Source organism: Carassius auratus, chromosome 14 (genome assembly GCF_003368295.1).
Source record: "Carassius auratus strain Wakin chromosome 14, ASM336829v1, whole genome shotgun sequence".
NCBI classification, from domain to species: Eukaryota; Metazoa; Chordata; class Actinopteri; order Cypriniformes; family Cyprinidae; genus Carassius; species Carassius auratus.
Window position 1 is genome coordinate 15,501,122 of NC_039256.1, and position 23,888 is coordinate 15,525,009.

The 23,888-nt window shown below is 37.7% G+C and overlaps 1 protein-coding gene across 2 annotated transcripts in view; it reads left to right on the forward strand.

Moving 5' to 3' along the window:
- The window catches only part of LOC113113785 (uncharacterized), a 36,582-nt gene that overhangs the window by 3,024 nt on the left and 9,670 nt on the right, over positions 1–23,888 (forward strand). The window contains exons 2-12 of one of the 2 annotated variants that reach the window (XM_026280267.1): positions 6,551–6,689; positions 13,811–13,918; positions 15,689–15,849; positions 17,934–18,036; positions 18,155–18,200; positions 19,801–19,905; positions 20,019–20,114; positions 20,599–20,724; positions 23,053–23,172; positions 23,537–23,673; positions 23,755–23,881. In XM_026280267.1, the coding sequence (XP_026136052.1) occupies positions 13,815–13,918; positions 15,689–15,849; positions 17,934–18,036; positions 18,155–18,200; positions 19,801–19,905; positions 20,019–20,114; positions 20,599–20,724; positions 23,053–23,172; positions 23,537–23,673; positions 23,755–23,881 (1,125 nt within the window). In that variant the 5' untranslated portion in view covers positions 6,551–6,689; positions 13,811–13,814. Of the gene's footprint in view, positions 1–6,550; positions 6,690–12,836; positions 12,950–13,810; positions 13,919–15,688; positions 15,850–17,933; positions 18,037–18,154; positions 18,201–19,800; positions 19,906–20,018; positions 20,115–20,598; positions 20,725–23,052; positions 23,173–23,536; positions 23,674–23,754; positions 23,882–23,888 lie in introns of those variants that run through there. The other variant, XM_026280268.1, reaches the window with a different exon arrangement.

Here is a 23,888-nt window from a genome sequence, read left to right on the forward strand (position 1 = left end):
GGTTTTTTGATATATTGTATTGTATATCCATTAAAATGTATTTTATTTCAAGTAATTGGTTTTTATGGATTTAGTTTTAGTCAATTATAATAACCTACTTTAGTTTACGTCACAGCCTGGGGAAACTATACTTTGCTACATGGCTATTGCTATCAGGAGGTGTTTGTAATTTAGAAGGAGTGGCCTTTTCATTCTAAAGATAATTTAGTTGATTGTGTGTGCATCCTGTCAAACAAGATGTTTTTCTTGCAGAAATTTAATTTAGTGTATTTTTAGCAAAAGCTATAAGACACAGACTAAAAGCAGCCTGACTTTCAGTGTATTTTTGAAATTTCAGGACCAACTTATTTTGTCCCAAGACACAGACCCCCAGAAGTCTCTACATTCTGTAATTACCAGATGCGAGTGCAAATGTCGAAAATTAATCTCCAAATGGTGCCTAGATTTACCAGCATGCTGGGAGCTGAAAGCCCTCGGTCGCCGATGGAATTGAATTGAGAGTTTGCTCAAAAGGTTCTTTCTTTTATTATGCTAATGGCCGGCTCTGACAGGCAGAACGGGGAAGAGAAGGGCGATTTAATTAGAGCTAAAGAGGAAACGTGGAATCATTTTCAACACACACAACAACCTGCTGACTGCACAGACAAAGCAAAGGAAACAGCATTATAATAGGGCTCAACCATTTATTTGGCTGTTAGTTAATGGGTAAAGGATGAAACACATCTGACCTAGTTACAGACTGAAGCTGTGAACTGCAATGTGTCTGCTGCATTTCTTTAGTCCTCAGTGGTGCAGTACCATCCCGGGACCGAACCCTCGTTTTAAAAGCATATGCCACATCTTATCACGTTATTCAGGAATGTGATGCAGCAGAGAACAGTCAATAGAGCTGGACGCGATGCATTACAATTTACTTGCATTTGCGCTATGTGAAATGTTAGAAATCTCTGTGGAATGTCTTAAATTCATTGGCGTTTAGACCTGGAGGGCCTATGGTTAATAGCTTCTTTCTTTGAGTCTCTCAGTGTGCAGAACTACTCATGCACGAACCTACTATTGGAAAGCAGTCAAGAATTATATCAATATGTCCCTCTTAAAGTCTTTTTTCTCTTTCTAAATAAGAACTTGTTTCTAAAATACATGTTTGAATAATGGTTAAATATAAGGGCTAAAAGGAATAGTCATTTACTTCCCTTCTTGTTACTCCAAACGCATTTTTTTTTTTTTTAGGAATCTCTGAACAGCTGTTTCATATACTGTGAACAAGTATATTGGAGTATGTACTCTGACAAACTCCAAAAATGGCAAATAAACCGTAAAAGTCTGAAGTTTAAGTTATCAGAACAGACTCCAAGTTACGTTTACTAAAAGTCTTGCACGTATATTTGTTTTCAGTCTCAAGTTTGAATATATGCAAAACAAATGTAATTTGAGAGCTGGGACAAAGAAAACTTTTCAAAACTACTGTATCATTTTTGCATAGAGTTTGACTGCTTTGCCAGTCGAGGCATTACCTACCTTCAACATAAAAAATGTGGTTGGAATAATATCAGTTTCTGATAAAGTTGAAAGAACATTAATACTGTAAAGGTTAACAAAATACAAGGGCCCAGATTTACTATCAGTTAGCTCCAAGAAACTACTGTCAGGATTTACTTAAGGCACACGGTGGGAAATAAGTTATTTTCGCGACTCACCTTATTAAATATGCATTTGTAAGAATTTCCCTTTCAATCTGTAAATTTATGGGAGGAGAGTATTTAAATGAATCACTTTACACGATTTACTAAGATTTGCGTTCGTCACTTCACTGGTATTTGTGGCATTATTTAACATCCAAAAAATGCATATTTTATAGAACATATCTTACTAATTTAAATTTTTGGGTGAACTAATTCTTGGTTGTAATTTGCGCTGATCTTAGTAGATTGCGCTGGTCATTATGGAAGTGAGATGTTGCGTCTATGTTCTTTTTTTGTTCCTTGTCAGTAAATCACCCACAAAATTTTCCCCTCCCATCAGCGCTTTTATGGAATTGTGCTCTTACACTAATTTGCCCTGTTTAGTAAATCTGGCCCAAGATGTGTAAAATACGTTGAAAGTGTGTGACTCTAAATACAATTCAATATAATTGATGTCATAATATTTATACAAAAAACGAAACTCTTGAAATGTCCGGCAATGGCTTGGACATTCTTTACAATCTCTCATCCTATTTTTCCATGAAATGAGCAATTGATGACAGAATTTTTATTTACATTGACCACTGTAATATTAAACCCAGACACAATACAGATGCAAGTTTAGCTCTTGCTAAGTCCCTCCCATTGTTGGCTGCTGTGGGGCGGCCCATCTTGGCCAAATCTTGCCTTGTCTTTTACTTGTCTTGTTCTCAGTTCAAATTGGATTTGAACATTCAGTGGCAGAGCCCGCAGAATCATCCTCCTGATTCCATGCAATCCTTCAATCCTGCTGAAAGAGAGCGAGGTGGTTGGTGGAGGGGAAAGACAGGACTGTGTCAGCTGAGGGGAAGATGGGTGAAAGTAAGGACAAATGCAATGAAAGAGTGTCGAGATGGACAGAGTGTTTTGGGTTCTGATATAGTTTAATGCAGTTGCAACCTGCAATGGTGTTTTGTTGCTTAGCGGGAGTTGCAGTACTCTTTCTCAAATTCTGTGGGGCTTTCAATAATCAATGCAAAATACAATTAAAGTTTCAAAAATCCAATAGAGAGCATGCATTTTTAAACCACCCAGAAACAAGTTAGCATTGTTAGCAATTCTGGTTCCTTTGTTATTTACATTTAAATCCCTGCCACCGAGATGCTCCAGTCGATTAAAGATCATGGAAAGTAGAACTTAAAACTGTCTTGAGGTGGTTGGATTTATTCACGCATGTTAAAAATATTTATTAAAAGCTTCTTTCTTTTCAGATTCTTATTTACAGCATTATCATAATAGGCTGTATATTAACTTATTGGGAGAAAACTGGTAGTTCTATGTGAAACCAGACATTGACCACCCCCATATAGCCAAAATGGTATGATCATAACACCTCAGCGAATATTCAACTGTAAGATTGGTAGTCGAATCAGGCTTCTCCTAGTCTCAGCCACAGACGTCACTCCCATGGACTGCTGGTTAAACGTCTGATGCATATGGGACACAAAAGTGGAAACACTTCAGGAGTGTCGAAGTCGTCATCGGATTGGTTTAATTTTTGGTTGAATGTCGCATTATTTATTGTTCCACCTGTAAACAAAGATACCGTGCTGCCAAACCCCCTCTCGAAAGAAGATAGTCGGCATGTTTACAACTGTAACGACGAGTGATTATCAGGATCAACTAAATGCTGTATTTTCAAAAGCATGTGAAATATTTAAAGTTCACGGCATAGAATTTTTTAACTATGTCTGAGTGTCCGTTATTGTGGCGACATTTCCATGCCTCGAAACGTGACGCTGAACGAAACGAACTGGGATTGTTTGTTGGACATGTCAGTCAAACGGCCTCATAGGTGGGCCTTGGCCAATGAAAGCTGTCATGTATTCCAGACCTTAGGTCTGAAGGTCTGGCTACGCAAGACTAGACTCCTCCTATCAAAGCAGTGAATCTTCGACTATTCAGGGTCACCCGTACTGCTCACTAGTTACTTTCACAGCCTCATTGTGTTTATAAATGCACTCTTGTATACTATTCTACCTTCAATTTTCAGGGAACAATTTGTCAACTAGCCACACAACTTTAAGTATCATGCATATCTATAAAATAATCTGTGCATTACAAAATTCATGCCAAATTGTCAATGGTTTTTGTTCATGTTCGTTTCCAGCCCTTTTCTTCGACTGCTGTAGGAGCAGTTTAATGAGAGCTGTAAAGGTCAGAGTCACAAGCAAACATCCATTTCTGTCCCAGTCAGATAGGATAGGGGACAAACTTTCCATTGCGCAGACACGATCGCTATCGATTCCCCGGGAACTGTTTGTGTCTGAGCAATCAAATGATCCTGAAGACACCAATACAGTTTGCACATTTCCACCAGTGTATTCTTGGAAAGCAAAGAGATGTTGTTTCTGTGGGGCGATTGAAAAAAGTGTTATGCTATTCAATGGGTTTAAAAATAGCATATTCTTTAGAGAGCCAGGCTGTTGAGGCAAATCTTGCAACATGGTGTTGAGGACCACATGTCAGACTCATGCCAGGTCTTTTTATTTGCCCATTTCTCACTGACTGCTTCTTGACAAATTTGTTGCTGAGCAGGAATTATTTTATTCTGTCCACGAAGAAGAAAACCGCAGATGTTGCACACATGATGGTCTCATTGATTTTTTATAGAGGTATCATTTGTTTCGTATAAAGGTCTAGATGGTCTAACTGTTAATTATTTGTTATTCAAAAGAAGGATATTTCTTCATAATTTGTCGTCTTCTGAAATAGATTTCCATTTCGCAGACATCACTTTGTGTTTTGACTTAATTTCTCCATAAATCAAGAAACATGTTTCTCATATACAGTATAGGTTGCAAATGGCAATTTGCATTAAGAAATGGAAACCTAGTCAGAGTTATTATTGTAGTTTTTTTATATATTCGAAGAAAACAATGAACACAAAATGAACAAAAAAACTGTAAAGAAGATAAAAATAGTGGTTTCATTTTAAAGTAAATAAATAAACAAGATGCAAAACTATAATAATCTTGACAAATGTAATCCAGATGTTATAGCTAATATTAAATAATAATATTTCAGTGTACTTCATGTTTCATTTCAAAATTGAAATTTACTAGCAGTTTCTTAGTGAAAAGCTTTTTGAAGCAACTTTTTCAGTGTTGGCAAATTTGAGTACCGTTTGATACATTGTACAGTAGCTGCATTATTGGAATTCATTTTTCATGAGTCCTGCAGTCGGCATACGAGCTAGTTACCCAGCAGCATGGCATGCTAAAGAGGGCAAGCATTGAAAGGCTGGACCTCAACTCCACAAGGGCTGCAGTACAGGGACATTGAGAAATGGAAATCCCATCCAGGGGTCAAAGTCCTGCAGATGCTATAAGATGAAAGAGCCCAATGTATGTGACACAAACCTAGAGAGACGCAGCCTGAGGACGGCTCTCGTGACTGTTGCATGACTGCCGCCATCGCATGATTTCATGTGCACTGAACTGAAAGTCACAGAGCTACACACTCTGAAATGTTAATAAAGCGTGCTAGATGGACAAGCATTGCACATTACCGCAGTGAGGCTCAGCACAGAAAATAGATTAATCTATCAGGATTAGTGCAGAAATGCAGATTTATTTGCTGATTCTGATGCGGGGCCAGGTGTGCAGTTACACACAGTCAAAAAGTCTGTCTTTTGTATTTCAGATAGTATAGGAGCGTGTGTCTCAATGTTTGCACTGAAATGGCCTAAATGTTGTTGTTTCTTCTTCCCCCAATCAAGAACCATGTTTTCATTTAAATGCACCAATATTACATTATACAATAATAAACAGCATTGCATATAGTTTAACTAAACCATTTTAACATGAAAAATGCCACATGGAATCATTTTGAGCAATAACGTAAATTAATTGTTCATTCAGAGTTTGGAACTGATTCATTGAAGTGTAAAGTTTTAACTGATTATTACGTAACTTTTTTTGGTCAAAAATTATACTAATCAATTTCTGAGGAAGTACATAACCAGCCAGTGTTCAAAACTACTGCCTTACTTTAGCCTGACTCACAACGGTTCGCTTATAATAACGTTTTCTATTAAGAAGAAAATTATGTTTTCTAATTTGAGCATGCTGCACGTCATAACACGTCTGTATGTGTAAACATAAAGAAGTTGTCCTGGCTAGTAGGTTATCCGCGCTGGAGCCGTGCACAACTCAAGCGGGAAAGGTAATTCTGCAAATAACTGCAATTGCAGGTTTCAAACAGAGATGGTGACAAAGAGGCAAAATTTACGGACTGCAGCTTCTCATGCCACTTATTAATCAGAGACACTAACTAACAATACTATCTTAAGTATTTGGCAAAAAAAAACCTAATTAATACATTTTTCAGTGACAGAATCATTATTATTATTCAGGGTGTTGCCCAGTTGTAATCATAATACAAGTATGAACATAAGCTAATATAGTAAGTAATATACCGTATTTTTCGGACTGTAAGTTGCACCTGAGTATAAGTCGCATCAGTACAAAAATACGTCATGACGAGGAAAAAAACATATAAGTCGCACTGGACTATAAGTCGCACTTATTTAGAACCAAGAACCAAGAGAAAACATTACCGTCTACAGCCGCGCTTTGTGTTTTCAGTGTAGGCTACAGGAGCACAGCGCCCTCTTGCGGCTGTAGACGATAATGTTTTCTCTTGGTTTTTTTCTCTCGGTTCATGTCAAATTAATTTTGATAAATAAGTCACACCTGACTATAAGTCGCAGGACCAGCCAAACTACGGAAAAAAAAGTGTGACTTATAGTCCGGAAAATACGGTATGTTACATTGTAGGACATATATTTCCGACTCTAATTATGAATATGCTTGTACCTCTATCAGATCAGTTCTCATTGGTCCTGATGGTCGTGAGGGCCCGTTTCCGCCACCTCTCAACCAGTCCACACAAGAGAGATGTGACATCCAATCACACGCTGAGATTTCTGGATTCTGGAGCTGTTCGGACACAAGCCACACCCAGGTGAGCTACATTTCTTTAAGCTAGTCTGCTGTAAAAGATGCAAGTGTAACAAATGGATGCATCCAGTTGTGACAGAAAGCATATTTTCTATTAGAAACACCCAGGGAGTTATGTATCTGAAGATACTTAGCTTCCATTCGGTCATAGATTCGAGCTGCTGTGGCTTCTATTGTGAATCTGAATGAATGAAAACCATACCTGTTTGATTTTCCGTGCACTACGAAAACAGGTAGTTCATGTTAAAGGAATACTTCATCTAAAAATGGAAAAGTCAGGTATAATTGGCTTTAATGCTTATGATGTTCACATGCTATTTTCCCTACATTGAAAGCAAGCAGGAGGTCACTTTTGCTCCTAAAAGGACATAAATGCACCATAAAAGTAGTGACTAGACTATGACTAGAGTGCTATCTGTTAGCTATGGAACTGGAAATGTAAGTTCCCTGTAAGTTCCCTTATAGCTGCCAATCTGATATAAATAACACTAGAATAACACTGCATGGGATAGGTGAAATCATTGTGACATTAAAGAAATAAGGAAAGTTGGTTGTCATCGCATCAGTTTACATTTAGGTCAGCCTCACAGTGCAGTGGGTCACAGTCACATTGCATGACTGTTGATGGCCAGTGCATTCAACCAGCAATGTGAAGCACTCAAGCAAGTATAATAAATACTAATGGAGAATGTCCTCTAGCAGATTATCATCTAGAGTCATTCCTGCATTGGTGAAGAGCCTCGGATATTTGACCTAGTGACTGAGTACACGGGTTACGGTTACATATTAAAAGTGATTCTTTCTGTAATGGATCCTGCATTTAGAACGGGATGGAGAGGAAGTGTGAGCGAGACATCAAGCGGTCTTCTTTAAGAGCGTGCATGGTGCTTATTATAGGCGTCTGCTTAAGTGCTGGAGGAGATGGGGGTTGGGACAGACATGGGAGGGAAGGAGGGAGGGTGTAGAGTTACTGTAGGCAGCATTAATAGATGCTTTGAGGTGGTTCGGAGCTGAGAGCAGCTTTCCGGTGCGATCTGGACCACACGGTCAGATGCAGTGGAGATCCTGTGGCTGTACGCCTAGTAGCTGTTAGGATGACTTATAGCTCTGATTATAGATGAATAACAGTAAGATGTTGCTTATTGTGAGCATCATGATGTGCCAAGTGCTTTGATGGACAGCGCTACAGCAATTCCAAGACTATGATTTAGCATCATCCATGTCAGTCTCTTTAGTCCAGCAATGAAGTTATAGCGACAAAAACAGATCTTGTGTCAGTTTTATAATGTAGGTTCATTTTTAATGAATGCTATGAATTTGAAAACTTTTGTATAATGCAAAATGGATGATACATGACATGAAATAATCTTTAACAAATCATTAAGGAACCAGAACCATGTCTAAATGTATTTCTGTAAATTCATTTTTGAGGGATGATCGCAAGCAGTCATCGCTTACAAAAATGAAATATTTTCTTTTTTTGTTTCAAAAGAGACATCTTGGCCCTTTTTGGTGATATATTGAAGCAAAGAGACTATCAAAAACCTGGCAACCGACGCTGCTGAAACTGCAGTCATGGGGCCAGACTGTACAAAAGTCAAGTTATGTTTATTGTCATTCTCTTCATTACAGGCCAAGTTTGAGAGAATAAAATATTGCTCTTCCTGAACCATGGCCTATAAAACAAAATAAGATGGCTGACCCTATATGTCAAAAAACAACACGTACATAAATTTTAAACCATTGTATAAAAAAAAAAAAAATAGTACACACTAGTAGTGTGCAGAATAGTGGGAAGTTATTTGAGCATAAGTTTAAAAGACTCTACACTCAATGCCATAGAAGAACCATTTATGATTTCACAAGGAGTCATTCAGTCAAATGTTCTTCAAAGAACCATCTCTTTCTTACCTTTTTATAATCTGGAGAACCTTCTTTCACCACAAAGAAACTTTTGTGAAACAGAAAGGTTCCTCAGATGTCAAAGGTTCTTTATGGAACCATTTAGACAAAAAGGTATTTTTTGTGGCATCGTGAAGCACCTTAGTAAGTGTGTAAGAGCGAGAGTGTAGTAATGCTGCATTAAGACACTATTAATTGAGTTTGAGCGCGACAGCTAGTGATTTTGACTGAACTGTGCAGTATTAGTCAGAGAATGACAGAATGAATTGGGCAGAAATCACTTAGCCTAACAGGAGTGCTGAGTGATTGTGAACGGGAGCAGCTGAGTGCGAGTGTGAGTGTCTAAATCTGAGCTTTTACTGGACCGCCGCAGGCTGATGACTGCAGTGTCATTACAGCAGCTCTCAAAGGAACCAAATGAAATACTGAAGCTGAATGTAGTGTCATAGAGCCTGTCTTCTTTCAGCATGAAGTATTGGCCGAGAAGTGTCTAGTCTTAGCTTTAGATAAACCACTCGAAGCCCTTCTGCTGATGCGTATTATACAAAAAAGTGGTAAGAACAAGTTGAAATTGCCAGTTTGAAAGGTTTGTCTATTAGATATTTGCGAGATACTCTAAAGTTTCATTCGATGCTCTTAGTGGCATGCAAATTATATTTCAAGTTATGTCTGTGAAATAATCTGCAGTTTTCTAGTTATGCTCAACTTTAAACTATTTAAACAAGACTGAACTAAATTGTCTTCTGTAGAGCTGCTTTATATCTGCAATTGAAGTTGTTTCATAATTGATGAATTTTACTAAATTATCACTGTTCCTGTTTATTACTGTGACTTGATTTGAAAAAAGTGTGGGACATTAACCTACACCTTAAAGTCTAACAAGTTCAGTTTACTTAAAAAATGGTGGAAAAATTATTGGCTAAAAGTTAAGAAAGCAGACTCTTCCTGAATAAACTGATATACACTGGAATGTTGACTAATGTTATTTAATATTTAATAAGATTACATCAAATTGTTAACATTGTTATATTTTGTAATGCAAACTTCCTAAATACTATTATCAAAATGGATTTAACCAAGAACACATAAAGAAAAAACTGATTTCCAACATTTCCTCTTGTTTTACAACAACTAGTACGGAAGGCAGTCAAGACAAACTATATTAATATATAATACTGTAGATTCAATTTGGTAGCTTTTTGCTTTGAGAGCTTTCTCCAGTGTGAATATACTATAGGAAGAACCTTTTGCAGTATGACTTTATTAAAAATCAATACACAAGTGTAGATGTTCCACATACAGTAGTCTCGGACAGAAACCGAGAGCTGTGTGTGTTTGATCTGAGTCTTGCAGAAGATGCAAAAATGCAGGTGGAGAGAGAAGAGACCTCGTGTTTTTATGGATGAACAGGAGTTGAAACTGTCACTGCAGACATCTTCATGACTCCACAAGGGCAACGGCTCTTACCTGACTCAGCACACACACACACACACACACATACACACACACACACACACACACACAGCTGCATAAGAAATTCTTTACATAAAACCTTACTGTTTTATTATCTGCAGTCATTTTACTCTCATCCAATTACTTTTGCTGTGAGCTATGAAATATCAATAGTATCTCCTGCTTAACACATAAGTGCAGTGCAGCTGCCCGTCTCGGATCTGCAGATCTGGATCAATCCGGATTAAAACGAGTGACTAAATGACACCCTTGCTAGGTGGGCGTACTAATCCACTAATACCTCACACACACGCACATGTTCAGCGCTCTGATTGCATGCTGGATTAATCCAGTTTGTCACAGTACCACGAAAGCCGCAAATCTAGATGCACTCGAGGAGCCTTGGAGGTCAAGAGGTCATCTGAACTGGGTTTACATGCATTTCCAATTTACAGACAGCATGAAGCAGCATTTGAATATTCAGAATGATTCTTTTTGGAATATACAGTAGGTCAGGGCTTAATTTGATCCATTAGATCGTGGATGTTGTGAATGGAGCATTACACTTATTGTTGCTCATATCATATGTCCTGTAATCCTAACTATTAAACTCAAGTGTGTAACTCACACCACAGCATTTCTGCTCCAGACGTAAATGACTCCTCAACTCACGTGCGAGGAAAAATGTGCTGCTACTTTACTAAGTGATCAGAGTTTTCAAACCAATCAGAACAACTTAGCAGCTGCATAACAACCCAGTAAAAATGCCCCAAAACAATAGAAACTGCAAACTACTCTGTTTAGAGTAATCTGAATGGTGTTTACTAAAAACAATGGAAATTTATTTAGAAGATGAATTGGAAACGTTGATTTCATCTGTTCAATTCTAGTATTCAGGCAGCTTCAAGTAATAGTCGAAGCTGTATTCAAAGGCCAAAAATGCTGGATTTTGATTATTGTTCTGTATACATACCGTATTTTCCGGACTATAAGTCACACTTTTTTTCATAGTTTGGCTGGTCCTGTGACTTATAGTCAGGTGCGACTTATTTATCAAAATGAATTTGACATGAACCGAGAGAAATTAACCAAGAGAAAACATTACCATCTACAGCGGCGAGAGGTCGCTCTATGTTGCTCAGTGCTCCTGTAGTCTACACTGGAAACATAGAGCGTCCTCTTGCCGCTGTAGACGGTAATGTTTTCTCTTGGTTCTTGGTTCTAAATAAATGCGACTTATAGTCAGGCGTCAAGGAAGTCGACCAGAAGTTGAAGTCGGCCGCGTGCCGCCATCTTGTAGCAGAACTTCACTTGCCTCAGCATCCCATTGACTCCCATTCATTTTGGCGTCACTTTGACAGCAAATAACTTTACATCTGAGGCGTAAGTGCTAAAAATAGCTAAAAATGGGCTTCACTTGTCTCAGTTGAGTTCCAATGGGGTCGCTGTGTCCATTTCTTTTACTGTCTATGCTTATAGTCCAGTGCAACTTATATATATGTTTTTTTTCCTCGTCATGACGTATTTTTGGATTGATGCGACTTATACTCAGGTGCGACTTATAGTCCGAAAAATACGTAGCAAATATAAAATGGTCTGATCTGTTCTTTTGTCAGTCATATGAATGAGCTCTTTCTTATTTCTTATTTTGTCTGTGAAGATTGTAAGAATGTGAATATAAATGCATCTAGCTACAGTGTTGTTTTGATATTACAGTAGTTTTATACTGTTAAAGGTTTCAGTTCATTTAAGTCTAAACATTACAAATACACTGTTTTTTTTACTTGATATTTTTTAAAGAATCCTGAAAAGTACCACAGGACCCAAAAACTATTATGTTACAATGTTTCCAACATTGAAAATATATCAGCACATTAGAATGATTTCTGAAGGATCATGGGACACAGAAGAGAATGGAGTAATGATGCTGGAAATTCAGCTTTGCTTGACGGGAATAAATTATATTTTATATTAAAATACAAAACTCTTATTTTAAATTGCAATAATATTTCATAAAATTACAGTTTTTTTCTTCCACTTTTATTTCTTACTGATCCCCAACCTTTAAACGGCAAAGTATACATACATACATATATGGCATTATAATGTATTACTGTTTGATATATTAGTAATTTGTTTTATTTACATTTTTTCTAATTTAAAAAATATATAGAATTATTCCAATTTATTTTATTTAATCCTTATATAAATTAATGATTATTTTTTTACATTTATTTATTTTTAATTTAATTGTTTTAATAGTAATCATTAACAACACTGCCTAGTTACACAAGCTTGATATCACACATTGTTGGATTATGTTGGATTATGAAAAGTGTCAGAACACTAATCTATAAAGTAGCACACTTGTTTATTATTAATTACTGAAATGATAAAACGGTTTGTTTGAAGTGAATCTTGCTGAGCAGGTTATTTAAGTTTTAATGATCAACATATAGCTTAGCTAAAGGATGCTGGCCTTCAGGTTTTGTTGATTAATACTCTTAGTGTTGCTTGTGAATGACACGCATTTCATAGCATTCTTGTAAATGTCATTTCATTATACTGACCAAACCTCATAGACATCAGGATTTAGACTGAATGCAATCTCATAGAGCAAAGGTAAAAGGTCACATGACCCTCTTCAGCATGCAGTGCAACCAGCAAATCAGTGCATAATCAGGCCGATTATTCTGAGCATGATGAAAACTGTGCATATTGATCAGGCGTTCAGAGGGTGGTTTAGAGAAGTTGTGGTTTGTGAGTGATTGAGTAAGTGTGTAAGGACTAGGGCTCCCTTGCATCTGACAGCAGAGATAACACACACTTACAACAGTGTGGGCCTGAAACAGAGAGATGCACGTGTGTTTGTAGCTGCACATGTCCAGAGGAGTGAAAGAAGTCGTGCAGGTATTTAAACAGACTGAATAGGTGCAGTGTGTGTTTCTATCATCTGTAGAAGGCTGATGTTATTATGCATGTGATATCTTGTCTGCTGATTGTCCTCTAAATGCCAGGCCTGGTGTCACCTCATGACTGTGCCGCTGCTATTAGCATATATTAAACCCTGCACACACACAGGACAGAGTGAGAGAGAGTGTGTTGAGAGGAGGATATGAATTAAGAAGGATGGAATAAGCTGCATCTGAAATTGAATTAAATGGATTCGACTCATTTATAGATGTAAAATGGATTGTGAATGCCATTTCATGTTGGCTCTGCAAAAACCATTGATGAGTTTTCTTTCCTGTGTTGATGTATTTCCTTTTGCAACAAGGCTTGTCCCTATTTTTAATACTCAGTAGTCTTTAGAATATATCTCAGAGATGTAACTTGTACTTGTCAGACGCAGGTGGTATAAGAGGGAGGAGCATTCCCATTCCAGAGAGCATTTGATTGGACAAAAAAATTGTAGTGCAAGATGGTGTCAGCAATACTTAGTAGAAGAGCAAGAATCCAACAAAGTGAGAGAAAAGACATTTGTATTGTTACAAAAGAATTCAGTTTCAAATAAATGCTGTTCTTTTGGGCTTTCTATCCCTCTAAAAATCCTGATAAAAGTGTATCAGTAAATAAATGCAGCCTTGGTGAGAATAAGAAACTTCTTTCAAAAACATTAAAAAATCATATTAGGAGTACATTAAAATTATGACTAATAAAGCTAATCAACATGGACAGCATGCCACAAACCATATGCAAAAAAAGTCACTGTATGAGCGTCAACCGTATTCTCTTTCCGCTCATTTCTCTGTCTGTGTCTCTATCTCTCAGTTAGATGGAGGAGCGAGAGAGAAGCAGAAGTCGATCTCCAGGGAGAGTCGGTCGGGTGGAGCAGGTGGTGGGGAAATGGCTGCGCCGTTCTCGAGGCTCTCTCAGCAGGTGGAGTAACCTCACACACACACACACACACACATAATATTAAAATCAGAGCAGAAATGCATTTTTTGAAGGACAGCAAAAGTGAAAACGCCCTTCACATTTGGAGCTCCAGAACATCACAGGCAGATCTAATGATGTTTAGATGTAGCCACGGAAGTCGGTTGACTTAGGATCTGTCCCAGTTGGTGCTCTCAGCCTTTGTAGTCATCTTTTGATGTAGTGCACACTTTGATGCTGCAATGTCACATGGACTGTGAACAACACACAGAGCAACCACCAAACCAGTCCTTCCCAACCATGACGGATCTCCCATGTGTTTAACAGAGACTGTGTGGGTTGAAGCCATCTTTTGGTTTTCTCCAAACCCATACAGATATAGGGAAAGAACACTAGTCAGATCATAGAACCATTTTCCATTAATTAGGGTGAAAGGTTTTATGGTTCCTGTATAAGATATTGGCCTTGGTTTCCAGATGGGCCCTACCATAAATTCCAGCTTTGTGAAGCTCGCAAGATCCAGCGTTTGTTGAGTGGTGTACTTAGAGTTGTTGTTTGTGGGCTCTTTTTCTTCAGAAAACACTTCACTTGATATCTGTATCTGCATAAATGTTTAGATGGCAAATAATTCCTTGTTTTCTCATGAGAACTGCTTTTGAGATTTTCTCGTACTTCCATCTGCTGTAGGCTTGTAGTTCATTTGTCTTTCACCCGCTGGTATAAACACAGTCGTCTCCTGCCATGCAACCACACGTTCATCAGGCAATTATCATCGCCATGTGTTTTAGAGTCTGTCGGCATACAGTGACGTCATTTCATGTGGTTTCAATGTGATATTTTTAGAGAAAATCCTCAGTAGTTTAATTAGCTCTGTAGTTAATTATTTTAGGATTTTCTGTTCAAGAAAATGCTAGTTAGTGTTATCACATTGGAGGATAGATTTTGTACTTTCTGTGATTATATTATTATTATTTTTTAAATATAGGTTAGGTATCCCCCTATTGTTTATTCTCAATTAGCACAGGTTTTATATTTCTTTCTGGAACTGACTGATCATAGGCCTCACCGCTTTGAGCTTAAGCACTTCAATTTTGGAGTGAGTATTGACAAAACGATTTATTTTTCACTCAAATTTACTGATGTGCATAAGCTCAGATCGCGAGGCCTACTGTAAATCAGTTCCAAAAAGAAATACAAAACCAGGGCTGACTAAAAAAAACAAGTTGACTAAAAGATTGAATCCCACATTTGGTGATAATATAGCACCAAATTAAGTAAATTATTTTTTTCACAACACAAGTGTTATAAAATAAAAGCAATAAGCCCCATGAAGCCGTGGTGCTTAGGGGCGTTGTTAGCCACGACGTGGAGTGCCTAAAACCCCCGTAACTGTTATAATTTGCCTGTAAACCACACTTCATGGGGCTCATTGCTTTTATAAAATGCTAATTCCATATACATAGTAAGGTTTCACAGATTAAAACAGAGCAAATAAACCGTTGTGGTTCCAACAAAGTGGTTGCTGAACAACACACAGACGTAAACAAAGGTGTATGTTAGTAGTGTAACTCAAAACAGCTTTGAACGCAGCTCAACCAATCAGAATCTAGGACCTGAAATATCAATTTTATAAGGCTAAATATAAATATTCAAAAATAAAATGTACACTACTGTTCAAAAGTTTGGGATCAGTAAGATTATAATACTTTTATTCACCAAGGCGTCATTAAAATGATCAAAAGTTTGATTCTGTGCTTGCTCTGTCCCTGAAAGGGAGCGTATTTTAGGAGGCAGGAGGTCGCGCTCCGGGGATTCGGGCCAGCAGAACTTCCCTGTGAAGGTGACAGTGGAGGTGATCAGAGACACGGTCCTGGACTCCCATGGATTCACTCTCTCATCACAGCACCCCCTGCTGGTCAGGGACGTCACTCCAGGTACACACACACACAGACACACACACTTCTCGTGGAGTTTGGCTTGGGGGATGCGCTAGAGCAGGTTGTTTTTAAACACAGATTATGATCTTAATTAAGCCGGGTTTGGATACTCTCCTGGCTGTGCTCGAGAAAATGTGCTCAGAGGAAAATAACAACACCTGTTAAGATCTCTTATATTTCTCAGACACCAGTAAGATTAAATGGAGACGTCTGAAAGCACCGTCCTGCTTCTCAGATGTTTATCCTGAAAAAGAACTCTGATTTATCAGCTTCTCCCCTGGACGCTTGTGTCTAGAAATCTCTGCATCAGACTGAATTTCCACCCTCTGTGCTGCTTTGACAGAGATGGTGAAACTGTGAGAAAGGACGTGACACTTGAGCTGGTGTGTGTGAGGAGGCCACCTGCCTCTGTCATTTATTTAATTCATTATGATGCAGGTGCACAAGCTCCTTCACACTCAATATCTGTCTCTCAAACAAAAACACACACTGACACAAGCTAATTTTTTAGCTGAATGTTTATCATCATTACACCAGTTTCACGTGATTCTTAAAAAAAATCATTCTAATAAAGTGATTTGCTGCTCAAGAAACATTATTTATAATATTAATGTTGAAAACAGTTGTGCTGCTTCATATGTTTGTGTGGAAACAATGATAATCACAATGACAATATCAAAATATTACTGCATTAATTTAATGCATCTTGCTGAATATACATATTATTGAAAGATAAATTGTACTGATTAAAAATACTACATAAATACTTTTATATTTATAAAATATTACAAATAGAATAATAGAATAAGAACAAATAGAGAGCACCAGTTAACAAATTAAAAATGTCATTTAGCAGAAATGTATGTAGAGGTTTTTTTTCCTTTTAACTGAAGTCATTACTGTTTTGGAAATGACGTCACAATAATCAAGTTGGCAAGATCGAAGCTTTCCTAAGATTCCAGTTCATAACTGTTTATAACTGATACCAAGTTCAATACAAAGACCTGAACTGTTTTAGTAGCAAGTAATATCAGCAACCCTCTAAACTTTTATATTACGGTACAGAATTGTTTTCTTAGCAACACGCCAACATCAAGCTCTGTCTGAATAAGTTGTGAGTTGATGCTGTCATTCGTTGAATCAATGGCATCCCAGATTTGTACAAATAACTGTCTTCACATTAGGAGATTAACATAATAAAGAATAAAAAATATCAAGAGAAGAACATAGGAAGGCTAGATTGCGTGAGATTGCATGTCAACAACATTGCCCTAGTTACACAGACTCTGCTGAAACTTTCTCTAATGTCTTCTAGCGAGTCTGCTCATGAATCACAAGCGATAAATCCCTGAATGAATGTTTCCCGCCTTTGCAGAGCGTTCTATATCTAAATCAGCCACTTATAAGGGTTCATTCTAGTCGCCTTAGAAGGCAGCTGTGTACAGCAGCACACTGGATCGTGCAACAAAGCTATTATGTGTGCATTCTTACACACACACACACACACACACACACACACAGTCATTCTGCAGTGCTGACTTCTCTCTTTTTGCAGCAGAAACAGCTGATAAAAGACCAGAGGGAGAACCTCACAGCCCTGCAGCACATAATTATGTGAAAGGGGAAGAAGAGAGAGAGATCTGCCAGCCATTGGTGGTTGGTTCTGGCAAGGCAGAGAGCAATCAGGGCCTAAGGGGATGTTGTTGGGGCAGACTGTGTGTGTGTGTGTGTATAGTTTGGCTCAAAGACAAATGAGTGTAAATGGCAGAACAGAGCAGTGCAGAGACAAACAGACTCAGACACTCTATCCACAGAAGCAGCAGATGTGACATGAATAATGAATTAAAAATGCAACTTTCATGACTGTAACTGTAACTTTTACTCATTTATAGAGTTAGTGATTTAAACAAACCCCTAAATCAAGCAGTAAGCTAGCACATAACTTAAATAAATGTGGCTTTTCTTCATTTTATCAGTGATCAGACTTTTTTCCTGTTAGAATATAAAGCAGAATGCATGAAACTAGAGTTGCATTTTAATATATGGCATATGTGTGTGTGTGTGTGTGTGTTTATCTGTAGGAGGCCCAGCAGACGGTCAGCTTTTTCCTGGAGATCAGATCCTAAAACTGAACAATAAAGCCATAGAAGATATTTCGCCTGAAAACGCGGAGCAGATGATTAGGTGACTGCACAGATTAAAGAGACACAGCTAAAATAACTTTACTAAATTAATATTGCTTGCTTGCCCCGCTTGATTTGTTAACAATGCCTTTTTTTCATGTTTTGTGCTCTGCCATCAGGGATTGCCAGGAATCTGTAACCATGACAATCCTCAGAAATATGGCGGTGTGTACTTAAGAGTCTTCTTGCAATTTGTTGATGTTGAGTCAGGTGGTGGTAGGGTTGGGAATCAAGAACTCGTTTTTAATCAAATCTGGGTTTCTTTTCCAGTTGAAACCGATGGGGTTGTTATATTAATGGTTCTTGATTTTCTACAGATTTTCTTTCACCAGCACAAGTCTATTTGAGTCACATCTTTTATATAGCAGCTTCACAGTGATAAACAAAAATCTTTAGTTATGAAACGTCTGAAAGGGTTAGTTCACCCCAAAATTCTGTCATTCATTACTAACCCTCATGTTGTTCCAAACCTATAAGACCTTTTGTGACAAGTCAGCTGCCTCCTCCCTGATTATCATCGGCACCCATCTTAAATTGCCGCCCTTCACCAGGCTCCCGACTGGAGTGGGTGTGTGTGAGAGGAGGGGCGCTGGATAAGTCAGTGCTGGAGGCGTGTGATGGGGCACACCTGATGTGAATGGAGCCTCATCACCGCCGCTGTTTAAAAGCCCAACACGCCTTTCCTCGAGAGACCGGTCTCATTCCCGTGCATGCACACTGGTGTCCAGGAAGGATGCGTTGAGGGATTTCCGCACCTCCAGAGACATGAGCCGTCGGACCCGCGATCCACACCAGAACCTCATCTGTTTACACGGCCGACGGGCCAGGATGCCGGGCCGTCCATCCCCTGCACGCACCACGGCCGACGAGAAGGATGAAGGACGCCTCTTACCTTGACCCTTCCTCCTGAACACTGTCTTACCCACACAAACCCCGCAGCACGACGAGGACACCAGATCCCATTTATTTTGGACACTCTTACCCTTTGGCCACTTTTGTCCCATCTCTTAATTTATTTTCTGTTAATAAAAGCCTCTCCGAGGCACCCACTGTGTCTGTCATTGGCTTCTCCCGTTACACTTTGTTAATCTTAAGAACACAAATAAAAATATTTTAGATGAAATCCGAGAGCTCTCTGATCCCCCATAACCAGCAACCATACTGACACCTTCAAGGCCTAGAAAGGCAGTAAGGACATTAAAAATAGTCCATGTGACATCAGTGGTTCAACATTAATTTTATAAGGCTGGGAGCATACTTTTTATGTGCAAAGAAAACTAAAATTTCTTAAACAATTTCTTCCTCGTCTGTGTCAGTCTTGATGGCTCCTGCATCTGCAGCACCACATGCTTGCATCCTGGTACTCTTGTGAATGCACAAGACTGACATGAAAGAGAAGAAAATGTTGACTACAGTCGTATTTTTGTTTTCTTTGCGCACAAATGTATTACTGTAGCTTCGTAAAATTATGGTTGAACCACTGATGTCACATGGACTATTTTAACAATGTCTTTATTATGTTTCTGGGTCTTGAATGTAGTGTCAGAAAGATCTCGAATTTCATCAAAAGTATCTTAATTTGTGTTCCGAAGCTGAACGAAGGTCTTACGGGTTTGGAACGGCACGAGGGTGAGTAATTAATGACAGAATTTTCATTTTTGGTTGAACTATCCCTTTAAATTTCAGCCATGAGCAATCCTACAGAACACCAGAATGTCATTGTCCAGCTCAGAATATAAAGAAATGTTTGTTTTTTTGCCTTCAGAATCCTAAGTCTTCATTCATAACAGCAGAGAAGAGAGCTCGCCTGAGAAGAAACCCCGTTAAAGTGCGCTTTGCAGAAGAGGTGGTCGTCAACGGACACACTCAGGTAAAGCCATGTGCACTATGTACTATCTGGCCATGAACACAAGCAGAATTGCTTGATAATAGATTTGTTGTTGGTATATTTGTTTTCATCCACGTTTCATTGACTGTTTCCAGGGAAACTCTCTTCTCTTCCTGCCCAACGTTTTGAAGGTGTACCTGGAGAACGGCCAGACCAAAGCCTTCAAATTTAACAAGACCACCACTGTCAAGGTTTTAGATTGCTGTTTTTCTTTTCTATACTCTATATCAACTTTGGCTTTAACTTCTGTACTGTGGGGTCTAGTGATACTGCAGGAAATCTATCAGTTATTGCTTGATCCTACATTTATTTTTGTGAAAAGATGAATATATCTATAGATATTAACCTAAAAAGACCCCTTTTTTCTTTATTTTATAAGACATCTATGTTTGTTTCATTAACCTCCGAAATCCAAAATGACTTTGCGTGGATGTATACACTACAAAATAAAGCTTCATTATTAGTATCTGTGATTTAAGATCCATGAAACCTTTCCATTACACAGAAAGCTCTTTACAGTGGGAAGGGTTCTTTGGATCATTAAACTGTTCTTAACTTGTTTAGGAACTGTTCACTGAAAGGCTCTCTTTTGAACCTCTTCTATGGCATTGCTGCTCAAACCCTATTCTGAAAGCTTTATTTTTGAGAGTGTAATAAAGTTGTCTCTGTGTGCAGGATATCGTGTTGACTCTGAAAGACAAGCTGTCTATTCGGTGTATTGAGCATTTCGCACTGGTGCTGGAACAGCAATATAACATCACCAAACTACTGCTGCTGCATGAGGAGGAGCTCATACAAAAGGTAACACACTAGCTAACGAAAAGTAGCAATGCTTTTAACGTCACTATATAGATTTTCAAGTTAGTAACAGTAGCTCAGCTACATTCAGAATAATGCTAAGCATTAAGAAGCAACTTTTCCAACAATAACCGTAGCAGGACAAATAGTTAAATGTACCATGACACTATATTGTGCACAGGTTAGCATTGATCAAACACAATACACACCTAAAATGCCTCTCTCTCTCAGGTAGCACTGGGAAAACTGATTCATATTTGTCTATTGATTAATGTGGACAGTTCATTTCAATCAGCCAATTCACTGATTCTTCCCATCATCCTTCAGTTTGACATATATTTAAGTCAAGTAGGACTGTGAATCTTTGGGAAGTCAGCGATTTGATTTGAATCGATTCACAATTCATAGGTTTTCGATTTGTTTCATGAATAATTTTTTGCAAATGATTCAATTAAATTCGATTCACAATTAAATTCGATTCGATTCGATTATAACGATTTGATTCTGTATTCTTTAAGTGCATTCACAGGATTATTTAAATGTTTCCCCTAAATTCTTTAAATGCTTAGTCAGGGGGCAAATTACAGTAGCCTTTATGGTTAGAGAACCATAGGTTAGAAAAAAAAAAAGAAAAACATTACATTGTTAAATCCTGGTTTAATGATGCGACATGGCATACGTAAAAATGTATGTAAGCCAAGATTTTAAAAAATTTAGCCTATGTATTATCATTAAATTAAATTAAATTAAAGTTTACTTGTATAGCGCTTTTTACAATACAAATCATTACAAAGCAACTTCAGAAAATCATAATTATTATAATTTTTTTTTTTTTTTTAACAAGGAATTCTCTTCTTTTTTTATTACTTTTAATGAGCTGTAAGAAATCAAATACAATGCTGGACAATAATCAATCATTTGTAATCAGTATTGTTTTCCTAATGGCAATTTTATGTTTGTTTTATATACTGGGCTACATTTAATTAGCAATTATTTTAATTTTCTTCACAGAATAAGGTAGAAAATATACTTTATAGTTTCTGTACTGTAATAAATTATATGTCAATTAGCACCGCATCATTCATAAATTAGATTTATTGTGGTTTTTTTTTAACATTTCATCAGTTCATTCTGCTTTTATTCAGTTTAGCTGCAGATATACCCTGGCACGTCTATGAGAGCAAGATCACTTCTCTTTCAGTGTGAACTTCTTTATCTATAAATTTTCACAAAATAAAATGCTATAGTAGGCTAGCTATTTAACTTTTCCTCTCCATCAGCAAATGATTCTGAGAGAAAATGCACCCGTTGTCTCTTTGCTAAATCTACAAACGCTACTTTCATGCATATGATTATCAGATAAACCTTGCGCTCTTATTTCAAGGTCGTCATTAATGCTTCGGTTATTTTAACAGTTTCCTTCATACATTCGGTTCATCCGCAATTTTTAAACACATTTATCATTCAATGGAACTTCTGCTCTGTTTATGCAATAAATACAGCTTTCGACTGCTCAGGTAACGGTGTCAGTAAGATGCAGAGAGCCACTGACAAACTACAGAAAAGTAAAACTACTTCACTTTAGTATTACTGGCCCTATAGATCGCACGTCAGCTGCGTCAGAGACGAACGTAGCGCGAGAGCAATCGGTGAAGAGTAGAGCGAGTGAAGGACAGATTAGAGGCACGATTCATGAACACTCTTCAAGGTCTCCATTAATTTGTGTGCGTAGTAATTTAATGTGTATATATTTTGAAAGCATTGAATCGCTATAGAAATCGCGATTCATTCGATTCTTAGCGTTTTGAATCGATTACTGAGATCGGTGATTCATGATTCAAAAATCATGTTTCAAGATCGATGCATATGAATCGTCAGGGTTTGTAATCGATGCAACGAGAAAACGAGTGAATCGTCACACCACTAAAGTCAAGTTAAAGTCAACTTACATAATGTGCAAAATGCATTTGATTAAGTAGAAAATGTTCATGGTATGTATACTATTTGAAAACATTTAATATACCAGTATTTTACAATATTTCTAAATGTAATAACAAAATGTGACTTGTACAATTCAAATTATCTTTTTTTCTCTCTCTCAACAATGCAATTTTGACAGTCGTGTGTGACTTATTTCTGTAAAATATGGTTGTTCAGTTGTGAGTGGCTAGCAATTAGGCATAACTAGTTATGTATAAAGATAGGCAAAGATATGTCTAATTTTCTAACATATGTTATTTAACCATATTTAACTGTTAATTTTGTGAAATATACCTACTTACACACACTACAGACACGACTGGAGTTTGTAATAAAGTGCTGCTCTTTCAGGTGGTACAGAAGAAGGATTCACATGACTACAGATGTCTGTTCAGAGTCTGCTTCATTCCAAGAGACCCAGCTGACCTCCAGCAGGATGATCCTGTGGCCTTTGAGTACCTCTTTCAGCAGGTGCCACAATTGAATTATGTACCGCTAAAAATAAAGTGGTGTAGAAATAAAACAAAGCTTTAAAGTGTAATCGGTGTTATTAAGTAAAAGCAAGTAAGGTACTATTACAGTTTATCAGTATTATGAATCAGTTTTTGTTTTATTGCATTTTCATGTTAATTTTATAATTTATAAATTATTTCAGTTTCAGTTATTTTAGCAATCAATTAATTTCAAGAAATATTGCTTTGGCAAATAGCTGAAATATTTTTATTTGTTTAATGTCCATTAATGTTCATTTCATTTCAAGTAAGGAAAATGTTTTATATGGTTTTAGTTTTAGTTAACTGATATAACCCTGGTGTGTGTGTGTGTGTGTGTGTAGAGTGTGGGAGATGTGTTACAGGAACGCTATGCTGTAGAGATGAAATGTAACACAGCGCTGAGACTAGCCGCTTTGTACATGCACGAGAAACTGGCAAGCTGTGGACAGACGACGAGAGCATCTGTTAAGAGCGTTGTGTAAGAGCGCACACCTACACTCAGAAATACTCATGCTACATTAGAAAACAGTCATTTAATAAATGTGCGTGTCTGTGTCAGCAAGGAGTTTGGTTTAGAGAGCTTCATCTCTCCCACTCTGCTGAGGAACATGAGAGAGAAAGACCTACGGAAAGCTCTCAACTACCACATGAAGAAGATCCAGTCACTGCTAGAACCACATCAGAAGGTGTGTG